The 13,542-nt window shown below is 42.5% G+C and overlaps 1 protein-coding gene across 1 annotated transcript; it reads left to right on the top strand.

The window, feature by feature from the left end:
- Window positions 1–1,965: 1,965 nt before the first annotated feature.
- Window positions 1,966–13,044, top strand: ghrhrl (growth hormone releasing hormone receptor, like). Its single transcript, XM_084692315.1, has 13 exons — window positions 1,966–1,977; window positions 3,531–3,636; window positions 4,279–4,395; window positions 4,740–4,825; window positions 5,274–5,371; window positions 6,224–6,353; window positions 6,843–6,996; window positions 7,960–8,020; window positions 8,515–8,584; window positions 8,980–9,071; window positions 10,162–10,291; window positions 11,431–11,472; window positions 12,114–13,044. The coding sequence occupies exons 1-13, from the start codon at window positions 1,966–1,968 to the stop codon at window positions 12,213–12,215; spliced, it is 1,200 nt and encodes a 399-aa protein (XP_084548441.1). The 3' UTR covers window positions 12,216–13,044.
- Window positions 13,045–13,542: the final 498 nt, after the last annotated feature.

The following is a 13,542-nucleotide window of genomic DNA, read 5'->3' as shown; positions in this document are numbered from 1 at the left end:
TCTCTCTCTCTCTCTCTCTCTCTCTCTCTCTCTCTCTCTCTCTCTCTCTCTCTCTCTCTCTGTCTCTCTCTCTCTCTCTCTCTCTCTCTCTCTCTCTCTCTCTCTCTCTCTCTCTCTCTCTCTCCCTTTGTCTCTGTCTCTGTCACACACCTTTTCTCTCCCTCTCTCTCACCTCTGTCTGTCTGTTTCTCTCAATTTCTCTCTCTCTTGTTTTCTCTCTCTGTCTCTTTTTCTTTCTCTGGTAACAAAGGTGACGCGTGATACACTTCCCTTGATCTGTTTTCTCGTTCGTTCCATTCCTTCCGGCTCTTTCCGTTTGAGGCATAGTTCACATTTCAGAAGAGGGGGGGGGGGTATGGGTCAATAGTAGAATGCTCTTCCGTATCTACTAAGTATCGATCTATAGAAGATACATCCTCAGTAAGAAATATAAATAAACCATCCATGAACCCTCCTATCATGAACTTGCACCAGTACTCCCAGCCTGAACATCCCCCCTCTTTCACAGAAATATGTTGTTTGAATGTAGCTGTTCATGCTGCATTGGCGCCCAAACCCTTTTCATACCAGCTGGGGAAGGGTGTAATTGTGGACCAAATTAAATAATAGCATCTGTAATTCAACGATTATGAATGCATTAAGAAAAACCACAGGAAATATTGAAACCACACGGCAAAAAGGGGCATAAAGATGTTAAAACAGAAAGACAAACACATACTCGTCTCTGGACGCTTTTCAGTCACGAAACAAAAGAATGACTTGGCAGACCGACCGATTTCAGACCGTCAATGACAAGATTTAGGATCTGAATAATGGCATGCAAAGTATTGTTGAAACTCGTTCTCATCTTGCTATTTTGGATCTCAATATCACAACAGTCGATTGCGAATAAGATTTTGATTATTTAAACCTTTGTTGGTCCGGATGCATCATATTAACCCTTAAAAATCAAGAAGATTAAGGTTAATTATAAATGCACCAGTGGTCAGTATATCGTCTGTTAATGTGCCAAAAACAAAACAAAAAGTCATTAGGAAAATGTGTGTCATTGTTTGTTTGATGTGTTTGAGAACTTGATATGAATCTCTAAGCTGCTCACCTTATTGATTTACCTTAAACTCAAAAGTCCATTTGAACGATTGAGGCATTCAATTCCAGAGATATTGGTCATGGTGGCTAGGATTCAAATGAAGTCTCTTATCTGAATTTACTTGACCAGACCTAGTTTCCGACACTGACTGCTGGCTTAGAAACATCTGGCGTGATTGTCACAATGCAAAAAGGAGCAAAAAAAAGTGAAACATGCACACACACTCAAACATGCAAAGGTCGATACTATCATACAACAACCTAACCACGCTTTCTACAAATCATAAACAAGTCATATAGGCTGCTTGGAACCTATCCCTTGGTTTGTGATTCCAGGCCATACTATGCTTGGTGGTATTGTCAGGAAGAGAGTAGGCAGGTGGGATTCTAAAGTCCAGATGTTTACCCTAGGATGCATGAAACTGATAATGACATGTTCCTAATGAATAATCGCTATCTATATTCTGTCCGTCTGAAGACGGCTTCTGCTAATGAAGTGCGGAAAAGATGTCTCTGAATGGGAAAAAACTTGGGTCTCTGGGGAAATGGTTGGTAGAGCTAAGAGAATACCTTTAAAGCTTGGCGGGTCTCTATCTTTTTGATCCGCCTGAATTCATTTTTTGTTCCTCAGCCAAGGGAGTTGGGTTCTCATCTTACTTCCCAGTTTTACACCAAAAGAATGGAGCAGAGTCAATGATAAAAGAAAACGTCTCTCATTAACTTGAGATTGCTTTGAAAATCTTTACCAACTTTGATAAGCTCTTATTCCTTGCCAATGACCTTTCCTTGTAATCTTTGCTACTGTAATACAGCTCTCAAAACACATCTGCACCCAACACATTTAAATACACCCAAACATGTCATTAGCAAAGGGAAATGCCACCTCCGGTACTGTACACACGCATTATATAAATGGAAAAAGTCGGCCATTCCTTGTTAATTTCCACCCCAGTCCCTCTTGTTGAGGCTGTTATACATGTGTGCACTCCTGCACACATCAGACACACGATTTACTCAAAATAAAGTTTAAGAAGCGCTGCGTGAGATGCTGTTAACATCTCGTTCCTTGTGTCTTTCTGCCCACCTGCAGGCACTCATACATCCACCCCCCTCCTTCCACTCATCCATCTCCTAGTGTGTAATTATCTCCAAAATAAACCTTGCAGGTGTGTCAAAACACTGTCCCTCCTTCCCTCCCCCCCCCCTCCCTCTCCCCACTCCCCCCCCTCCCTCTCCCCACTCCCCCCCCTCCCTCTCCCCACTCCCCCCCCTCCCCCCTCCGCACTCCCCTCTCCCCACTCCCCCCGTCCCTCCCTCTCCCCACTCCCCCCGTCCCTCCCTCTCCCCACTCCCCCCCCTCCCTCTCCCTACTCCCCCCCCCCCTCTCCCCACTCCCCCCCCCTCCCCCTCCCCACTCCCCTCTCCCCACTCCCCCCCCCTCCTTCTCCCCACTCCCCTCCCCCGCCTCCCTCTCCCCCCTCCCCCCTCCCACTCCCCACTCCCCCCTCCCCCCCCTCTCCCCACTCCCCCCCCTCCCCTCCCCACTCCCCCCCCCCCACACCATCCTCAACACAATTAGTTTTCTCGGAACTCAAATGTTCATATCTGCGTTAGACGCTCGGCGGCTGAGGAAAAGGTCACGTTGTCAGATACTGATCTGATCATGATCGCTGCCTCTGGCAGACTGAATGGACGTGCAACAAGCAGACTGATGGGTGGTCTACTGTGTCCTGCTGAGCTGTGCGGTGGTTCAGGACGGTCTGGGTGTGTTGCTTGACAGTCTGTGTCTGTGTGGAATACGTTGGTGGCCCCCAAAAAAATTACATGGGAGTCAGATGGCTGAGCGGGGAGTGAGTCGGGCTAGTAATCAGAAGGTTGCCAGACCGATTCCCTGCTGTGCCAAATGACGTTGTGTCCTTGGGTAAGGCACTTAACCCTACTTGCCTCGGGGGGAATGTCCCTGTTCTTACTGTAAGTTGCTCTGGATAAGAGCGTCTGCTAAATGACTAAATGTAAATATGGCCCTTTGAGCAAATTGAATGGTTGCATTTCTCCTTCCCTTTCATTGTCTGATCATTAACCCTTCCGATGGAAAGGACCGTGTATAGCCTCAAGGCATAGTTCTTGAAATATAATCGTAGTTCTGATAGATAACATGGGAAGAATAATTAACTATTCTCTGAATGATGTCTGAAAAATGATGTCGTTACTAGACCTAGAACGTATAAATCACAGAATGAGAGACTATTCAACCGTTATGTTATTAATGTCTTCCTTGCTTTGCAGACGGGTGTGTTGCTAGAAGGCCATTTGATTTGTTTTATTTTAATGTTTCCAACTTATTGTCTCTCTCTCCCTCTCTCTGTCCCTCTCTCTGTCCCTCTCTCCCTCTCCCTCTCTCTCTCCCTCTCTCTCTCTCTCTCTCTCTCATCACTTTCCAGGCTTTTTCCAGTTTGCATCCGGAATGTGAGTACATTTCTCAGCTGGAGAAAGCGGAACAACGCTGTCTGCAGAACATTGAGAATCACACCAACCGCAGTTCACAAGGTAGCTGTCGTATCCACTTGAAAATCAGCTGTTATTCTCCATTTCCTCACAGAGTCTAGTCGAGATCCAATCCCCGTGATATACAGTGTTCACATAAAGTACCAGTGTCTGAGTTTAATAAATGGTAGCCTACTTACAGAGAATCTGTAGTTGTGAGGGAGGTAGATTCTGAGTGAGACAGTGGATTTCATACAGTAATATACAGTTTCATTACAATACATCAAGACAAGACTATCTATTAAAAGATAAAGGTTTTGGTTTAATGCTTGCTTCATCATGCATGTGTTGAATGAGCTACATGAGAGAGGAACGAGGATTGCGGCCCTGACCGAGTGTGTTGTTAAAAGAACGGGATTCCATACATCACCCTAATGTCTCTCTCTCTCTCTCTCTCTCTCTCTCTCTCTCTCTCTCTCTCTCTCTCTCTCTCTCTCTCTCTCTCTCTCTCTCTCTCTCTCTCTCTCTCTCTCTCTCTCTCTCTCTCTCTCTCCCTCCCTCCCTCCCTCCCTCCCTCTCTCTCTCTCTCTCTCTCTCTCTCTCTCTCTCTCTCTCTCTCTCTCTCTCTCTCTCTCTCTCTCTCTCTCTCTCTCTCTCTCTCACTGTATCTCTATGTCTCGCACTGTCTTTCTCTCTTATCCTTAGACTGCCTCCCTTTCTGGGACTTCATACACTGCTGGCCCAGTGCTGTGGTTGGAGAGATCGTTTACGTCGCTTGTCCATCTGTATTCTCCTTCTTTGAGAACAACACAGGTGTTCACAGTGGGGGGGGGGGGGGGGTATTAAAGTGGTAATGATGATGGTCAAAGAGTTTCTGACTCACGCCGGCTCGAAACACACACGAGACTTTATGGCCCAGTTTCCCCAGACGTGGACTAACTAACTAGTCCTAAAGTGGGAGAAAAGGTCTATGAAGATCTCCATTCAAAACATTTTTAAACGAGGGCTAATCCACGTCTGGAAAACTGGGTCTGTGAATAAACAAACAAAAAAAAGTTTTATTTGAGAATGTTTTGCGAGCCTTGACTTCCTGCTGGGCTTCTGGTTCTGTCTGGTTTTGTTCTGTTGTTCTACTGACCCCTTCTCCTTTACCTCGACATTGTCAGTTAGTCGCAACTGCACCCAAGCAGGATGGTCACGCCCCTTCCCTCCATATCACATCGCCTGCAGTGTGGACGACAACGTTCCCGAGGTGAGAGAGGAGTGAGGAAGGGCTCTCTAATCTGAGGGCATGGGAAATTGATTCAGGACACTCACGTCAGTTTAAATGGTGATACATTATTTGAGAGTGTCCACATCAATTACATTTGAAAAGGCAAAAACCACTTGGAGATTATTCGATGCGGTTCATTTTAATTGAGGCACCTCAAGCCTTCCAGATGTTGGACTGGATAATAGCTGTATTGTCTGTCTGTCTGTCTGTATGAGTTCCGGCAGTAGTTATGTCACGTAATCTTTGCAGTTAAAAGCTGGTCCAGGTCTTGGAAGAAATTGAACTTAATTGTAGTCTTTTCTATTTTTAGCAAGGTAATTAAAGAGGATTCTTTGACGTGCAAAAATATTTATAAGATATAACAGCCTGAAATGGAGTGTGTCTTATGTTATCTCCAGGATAACAGTGTGTCTTATGTTATCTCCAGGAGTCCTACTTTGCTAAGGTGAAGCTTATCTACACCATTGGCTATGGGACATCGCTGGCCTTCCTGACTATCGCCGTTGGTATCCTTCTACTCTTCAGGTGAGGGGGGGTCACCTATGATCAACTGATATCTTCTATCCGGTGGAGAATGGCTGGAGAATTTCAAGGTGAAATATGAAGGCAGAGGTGACTTCACTGTGCTGGCGCTCAACGAAGCAGGAGTGAGATCCACCAGGCCTGTTGTTATTCTACTCGGCGCAAATATATTTCACTAAACACAATCTGTGAACAGCAGGCCACCGTTAGCTGAGGAAGGGATAACATGACTCATTTAGTCCCGCTAAACCGGTTTTTAATTTAGATCGGCTCCTGTGTGTATCCCTCCAGACATCTGCGGTAGAATAATCCAATGAAACACACAGAGACTCTGAAAAGGACAAATCCATGGACGATGGTTAATGTCTGTTGCCTCTTGCCAAATTCATTCAAAAGAATGAGCCCTTTTTTAACGACTGATCGTAAAGAAACATCTCTCTCTGCTCACCTAACTGGGGATGCACACATGACATTTGGACTGTTTGAGCTGTGCCAGTAGTGATTTAAAGGGCAGATGTTCTTTGTCTATAAATTGATTCAACGACATGGTTTTTAAAAGTCGGCCATCTGCTCTTATGGACACACTCTTAACGCTCTCGCTCACTGTTTCTCTTTTGCAACGAATTGTGATCATGTTTGGTTGTTGTGTTTCGGGACTTCTGTTAAGTGTCTATAAGTATCTGAGCAGAATTTAGAAGATGTCGGTGGCCCCACAGGTACTTGCCCCGACTGTTTTATTCCAGCTTTGTCATTGGCAGCCTGTTCAGTTTCCACGTACATCATTCCTGTACATCATTAGTGTTCATTCTCCAGCTCCCTGTACAGTCACGTTCTCATGCTGTTTTCGTTTCCCAGGAGACTCCGCTGTGCCAGAAACTACATCCACATCCAACTCTTCATCACCTTCATCTTGAAGGCGGTGGCTGTGTTCATCAAGGATGCCACCCTCTTCAGCGAGGACACTGACCACTGTACCCTTTCCAACGTACGTCACCTTTGACACGAAACCCTTTTAACTTCCGCCCACAACGCTTATCAAAAGCGTCTCTTTCTTCTCGGTTTCCTGTTTCCCTTCCTCGCGCCCTATAAGATAATATATTATCTAAACTTCTTTTCTCTTCCTCTGCTCCTTCCTCCCTCTCCTTAACTCTGGTGCTTGTTTACATAACCTTCTCTCTGTCTTTCTTTCTTTCTTTTTTTTCTTTCTTTAATCTTTCTTTCTTTCTCTCCTTCCCTCCCTCCCCTCTCTCTCTCTCTCTGTCTCTCTCTCTCTGTCTTAATTGCTTGTTGTAACTCTGATGCTTGTTAACATAACCTTCTCTCTGTCTTTCTTTCTCTCTTTCTTTTTTTTTCTTCTTTAATCTTTCTTTCTCTCTATCCCTCCCCCCCCCCTCTCTCTCTCTGTCTTAATTGCTTTCTTTCTTTCTGTCTCCTTCTCTCTATTTCTTTCTACCTCCACCTCCTTCCTGTCCAGGCGGCCTGTAAGGCCTCTGTGGTGTTCTGTCACTACTGTGTGATGACTAACTTCTTCTGGCTCCTGGTAGAGGCTCTATACCTCAACTCCCTGCTGCTATCCTCCTTCCATCACAGCCGTCGCTGTCTCTGGGGGTTTGCCATGCTGGGCTGGGGTGAGCCCCTCCAGACATCCATCCCAAACCGGCTTGAATGAGAGACTGCGGTTTGCTTTGTGTGTGTGTGTGTGTGTGTGTGTGAGAGAGAGAGGGGGCGAGGTGGGCGTGTGAGATAGGCAGGAAAAACGTCCGGACTTTGTGTGGTGCTGAGTATTGTTTGTGCGATGTTGTGAGGAGGTATAGATATTGGGAAAAGCAGACATAACATTTGTTTTGTTGGTATTTGGAGTTGTTGCTACGTTACAAGGCTAGTGGTTTAGGGAGTCTCTGGTAGGCTTAGATGAATATTGGATTTCATGGTATTTTTGAGAGTACAGTAAAGTCATTTAATACTATATAAATGATGTACACAGGGTTTCCCTAGTCTACTAAGTTTGTTATTTTCTGGTGAATTACACATATAAAGACTTTGTTTTCACAAGAGACTGTTTGGTGAATACAAATGTATAGTTGACGAAACAATCATTGTCTCTTAATCCACTTAATTATAAAAAATTACCATGAATAATTCCCCTTTGATGAATATGAATAAACTCAAATTAGTTAATAAATTGAGTTCAACTTGAAAACCCCATGGCAATTATCCCCGGTATCACGAAAAGAATTAACATTCTAATTTTCTGTAATTTGACTTTTTGCTTGCCCGGTGTTTTCATTTAAATCACAGTCATGATTAATCTTCATTTCATTAGGAAAGAGAAATGGCACCGTCTCATATAGAATACATATCATTTTAGATTAGGTGAAGGATATTAAATAATATATTTGCTATATTTGTTATTCTGTTTTTTCATCCTTAAGGTTATCCTAAACACAATTTCAATGTACTTGATTGTATGCTGTATCATTAGAGTACATCATATCAGATAACATTACAGTCAGCTTTTCATCTCTCAACAACATAAACTCACACCCCCTTTCTCTTTTTGATCCTACATGTTTACGTGCTTCCATTTGCAGGCGTGCCAGTATTTTTCATTGCCTTGTGGATCGGGTCCAGGGTTTACTTCGAGGACACTGAGTGAGTATTAAACTCATAGCTGCTATAGTTCAACGTAATCGGACCGTCCTCAAGAATGTGCCAGATAAAGGACCGGTAAGGGCAGGATGTTTGCTGTCATCTGCATAATGAATCTTATTGGTTCGGTTCCTTATCCTGAGTGCTTTACACATTTACATTACATTACATTGAGTCATGTAGCAGACGTTGATATCCAGAGCGACTTACAGTAACTACAGGGAAATTCCCCCCGAGGCAAGTAGGGTGAAGTGCCTTGCCCAAGGACACCACGCATATTGTGCCAGGAATCGAACCGGAAACCTTCTGATTAATAGCCCGATTCCCTAACCGCTCAGCCATCTGAGCCCCCAGGACACAGGACAGTCTTAGGGCTTGTGACTGAGGCTTCATAGCTTCCTCGCTTCCTCCAGCCCCATGAAAGTAGTACAGTAAAACATGTAGCATGTTATCTAACCCACTCATCTACCTATATTGCCCTGTCATTTGCCCTACAGATGTTGGGATATCAATGAAGACTCACCCTTTTGGTGGATTATAAAAGGGCCGATAGTGGTCTCCATAGGGGTGAGTATCAGGAGCTTGCAGAACCAAGCCATACTTATGATGGGAAAATAAGTAAAGAGGGACGCCGATTTTCACTCATTTCTAACAATCTGTTATCAGGCAGTTATCTGTAAGCTATTAGTTTGTTTGTCTCCCTTTGAAGAAATGTCTTAAAAGGGAAATTTTCTTGTCTGGGCTCTTAGGCTAATAAGGTTTCCATTCAACATCTTTGACTTGACTACAGCAATGAACCATAACTACAAAGTGACCATCTCTAAAAGAAACATTTATGTAGTGGGTTTCTTAATGGGCTCATTTAAGAGTCCAGATGTTACTGTAAAGCATCAAAGTATCAAGTCTCCATTTTGTTTGCGAACACACTAACACGCTTTTCTTCTTCACATCAATATCAACAGATCAACTTTATTCTCTTCGTGAATATTATCAGAATCCTGATTCAGAAATTGAATCCCCGTCTCATCCAGTTCAACAACTCATCCCAGTATAGGTGAGAGCAAAACGGAGCATAATTTGGAAACTAGTTCATGAAAAATGGCCAGTAAATCTTCCACTCAAATCCATTTTGAGACCCAGTCCAGAGTCCATTAAGGTCCATTATTTAAATGAGTGTCCTTCCCATTCATATAATTACGTGTGCTGCACTTGACAAGAACATTAGTACAGAAAGGAATTGTGGGAGGAAGCCAGTTCCAAAATATAAGTTTTCCAGTTCACATTTGAAAGTCTGTTTTTAATTTGTACTCAGTACATACCCTTTTGCAAACATTTTCTACCAGATATCTGTTCTCGCCCTACAATTTCACGGTCAATCCCACAACTACAATAAAATACAATTTCACTAATTGTAGCTCATTGCAAAGATGTATCCAGTCTCCATCTTAAAAGCATTGGTTGTCAAGAGGGTAAAAAATAAATAAACAAATTATCTAAATGGACTTGGCTCAGTGTGGACAACATCTGATTGTCCCATCACAATCACAAGCCAATCATCCTGACCAGCTAGCCTACTCGACTCAACAAGAGGCCTGTAGAGAGTAGTCTCTCATCTGAATGGATTTGAAAGTAATTGACTGCAGCTCCAGAAAACCCTTCACGCATCATATTGAATTCTTATGAAAGGTCTGTCAAGTGGTCTTGGAAAATGATTATAATTTTGAACAGATATGCCGATGTGTATCCACAAATTGTCCTCACCTGCAGAGTTCATAGCCCACCATATCCATCCTCACCCACATAAGATTAGAATACTGTATATCAAATAAAATCTGTTTGTTTTAACTACAGTAAAGTAGGTTTTATTTTCACCCAATTTGAAGAAGTCCCTGTCTATCTTATAGGGGTGGGAATCTTTTGGTAGCTCACGATTCGAATCTCGGGGTCACAATTCGATTAAGAATTGATACACAAAAAAATACAAATAATAATGATTATTATTTGTGAATCAATGTGAATTGCTAGAAAACGGAATTGCGATTTGAATGTGAATACATTTTTTCCACCACCCCTACTATCTTCCGCTAAATGCACACTTGCTTCCACAAATCTGTCTCACATTTTCTTTCTCCTCCTTCTTTCAGACGCCTCACTAAATCCACCCTCCTCCTCATCCCTCTGTTCGGAACCCACTACATGGTGTTTAACTTCCTGCCAGATTACTTTAATGTGAACCTGCGACTCTGTATTGAGCTCTGCATCGGCTCCTTTCAGGTAGTTCTTTCAGGAAAACACTTTTATAATACCAGTACCATATTCAGTTTATAATATCCCCTTTTATATACAGTAGGTAGATAGATTGGATAGACGGACAGACAGATAGTTGAAGGCTCATCACACTCGTCTTCCTTGTCACATTTGTCTTATGCATCAGCCCAACAAACATGCACACAAAAATTCAAGTGCCAGTCATGTTTAATCATATAATTAAATTATACGAATGTAATCTTTCCTGATAACGTAGAGTCTATAACTCCTCTAAGAATCTGGTCAAAGAGAACAGGTGTCATCGAACGTGATGCATCCAATCACAGTTGCTGTCAAGCTGTCATGGTTTGAACTAAAACAACAACATTCTCTCAGGCTTGGTCTAATTACGACCCCCATCCCTGCTTCAAACAGCAGATAATGATAGAGGCCCTACTGGCCTGGTTCTTCAGAAAGACACACTCTGGAGTGTGGAATGCCCCAAACAAAATCCATCCCAGTGTTATCATGGTGTTGTCTTCTCATAATACACCAGTCAATCTTCCAACACTGAAGCTTGGTAAGTCTATCTGTCTACCCAGTCAACAGACAGAGACGACTAGACTGACAGCATCAGATAATAGTTTCCTTGTCAGAACCAAGGTCATATGAGAACTAAGGAATCAACAGTGGAGGTGTCACATAACATGTTGCTGCTGTCTGGGCCAGGGCTTGTGGGAAGATCTCAAGGCTTCTAGGTAACAAGCCCGAAACATGACATCCTAAGGTGTAATTGACTTCAAGTGTCAGTAATGGCCCGAAAAATACGTCATTTTCACTTCCCAAATTTAACCTTGCTTCCTGTATGTCTGTGGCACTGGTTTTCAAACACATAATGGTCACGGTAAAAAAAGGTAAACAGCTCATTAAACATATAACAACAGCTAATACCTATATTTAGTTGTAGCAGTAAATTACATTGTGTGGCTCGTTCATGGATTAACAGGGACTCATTATCAATCTAAATATGTTCATCTTTTGCGGTAGGGTGGCTAATTGGTTCATTTAAATCACACCATTTTATTATCTTGATTAATGTTGTTGGGTACATGTGTGTACAATGATTTGGTTTTGTATAGTAATTAGGGATCCCTTTTCTCTATTAGGGGCTCATTGTGGCGATTCTCTATTGCTTTCTCAATCAGGAGGTAAGTAGAAGTTCACTCAGATACACTAACACCGTTCTCTGGATATCACCATGAAGCCAAGCATTCAATCTACAGATCCTAATGTTCATTCAGCTATTCTCTTTTTACTGTCTTTCTCTGGGTGTATCTTGGTGTATTCAGACCTGGTGATATCTTCCATGGAGATATTCTGTTCTCTGTCTGTCTTTATACAGTGAGATACTTTATGTAGGTCAAGGCTTAGGGAAGAGCGTTATTATAGCCTATCTTGCTCTCATTACACGAGAGAAGAACCTTTCAAGTAGTGCTGAATCATGCTTAATCAGAGGGCAAATTTAGTCCATCATTAGACTGGTTATCTTTTCTAGTGGTGCCGTTATCCTGAACTGTAGTTCTGAGATGATGAACAAACACTTTTCCTGCGGAACTCCTGAAAGACATAAACATCAATTTATAAACACAAAATTCAAAACATTATTGTTGATTTAGTGACTAACAAATACAAGTAATGTAATTGATTATTTACAATCAACGTATTCTTGTTTTTTGACTTGTTGCAATTCAATAGTCTAAAACAGAACATGCCTCTGATTCGAATATTCCTCTTGTCTTAGTGGTGTCTGACCAGTCAGGTTCTGTTTCGGTTCTGTGTCTGTTCTAAGGTCCAAAAGGAGGTCCAGATGCACTGGTTGAGGTGGCAGGAGAACAGCTACGCAGTGGTTCCTCCCGGCGCCAAAGGCAGTCAGATGGACACGCGGTTCTAACCCCCAAACCACAGAGGTAGAGGAAAGACCTACTGCTCTGGAAGACATGGAGCCCTCCAATGGACAACAGATGAGAAGAGCAGGAGGTTATGTAAGAGCAAGACGCAGCAGTTGGACCCAGAAGTAACCCTCTGGATACAGCTCTGGAAAAAAATGTGAGACCTCTGCACCTTTTTTCTTTCATTTAAAAAAAAGCGGAGAAGGACAGTTTAAGCGGGGGGAACAGAAGGTCAAACAAATTTTACCCTTCTGTTCCTCACTCAAAATTGTCCTTCACTTTTTTTTTTTATTACACAAAAAGGTGCAGTGGTCTCTCAATTTTTTTTCGAAAGCTGTATATCAACGACTGAAGCTTTTCATCACAGTGGCCATTTTGTAAGGGGCTACTTCTGTGTCCAACCTCCCAAGACATCCTGCTCTTCTCATCAGTCATAAGAGGACTCTGTCCAATCCCAAATGTAGGATCTTATAAAATAATTGAATGGGTTGATAGGAAAATTACTTTAAACACTTGAATTAATGGGCACAATTATTGATATTTTGTGGAGATGAAAATAAGAACTGAACAGGATTTAAGGATTTTTTTATAAGAGTTTTCACCGTAGGTTCATGTGGGTTGCAGCTTTAGTGCCTCTTTCTGTGTCAACCGATGTTTTAATGCCTTAGAAACTGTACTAGAGGTCACGTGGGGTCCTTTAATTTGATGTGTAGTGGTGTAGGCCTTTTCCAAGCATAGACAAATACATACAAATTACAGTCATTTATGAACGCTTGTGTCTTACTTGGTTTGTGCAATGAATATGTGCCATCTGGGCTATATTACAGTATGGTAAGCCAATTTGTAGCAATTATTCGATTGTAAAAACCTTTTATTAAAGCTATGTGTGATTTATAATGGCGTAATGTAATTATTAACACCGTAAGGTTGTGTTTAATGAGAGAACATTTGGATTATGGACTTTAACACATCGTATGCATTGACCCAACATTACCGACTGTGAGATCAAATGTCTATCCTGTTGCGACGGAGGCGCACAATTGTCAACAATTTTTGTTTAGATGATATCCTCTCATAAGTTTATTTGTTGACAACATATAGTATATCTCCATATTGCAGCAAACAGACGCACTAAAATGTAATTCCGTGGTTTAACTTGAGAGAAGTACGTTGGTGGGTCAAATGACGTTTAGTGGTTTTGGGAAAACCTCAGTTGACCCATCTCCCTGTCTCAGTAGTTTATGACCTCGACCCGAGTCATGCAAATGACACGGAACGAGTGGAAGACAGATCTGGTCGAGTTGTTTTCCCTGGCTGTAAGCTTGTCTG

Source organism: Hypomesus nipponensis, chromosome 26 (assembly GCF_054491055.1).
Source record: "Hypomesus nipponensis isolate SF chromosome 26, ASM5449105v1, whole genome shotgun sequence".
Classification (NCBI taxonomy): domain Eukaryota; kingdom Metazoa; phylum Chordata; class Actinopteri; order Osmeriformes; family Osmeridae; genus Hypomesus; species Hypomesus nipponensis.
The sequence above is the reverse complement of the archived record's forward strand: the minus strand, read 5'-3'. Positions and strand labels throughout refer to the sequence as shown.

Excerpts from the sequence above, each read along its gene's own strand:
- ghrhrl (XM_084692315.1), top strand. Across the intron at positions 5,372-6,223 it reads GGTATCCTTCTACTCTTCAG|GAGACTCCGCTGTGCCAGAA; the intron begins GTGAGGGGGGGT and ends TTCGTTTCCCAG. Across the intron at positions 9,072-10,161 it reads AACAACTCATCCCAGTATAG|ACGCCTCACTAAATCCACCC; the intron begins GTGAGAGCAAAA and ends TCCTTCTTTCAG.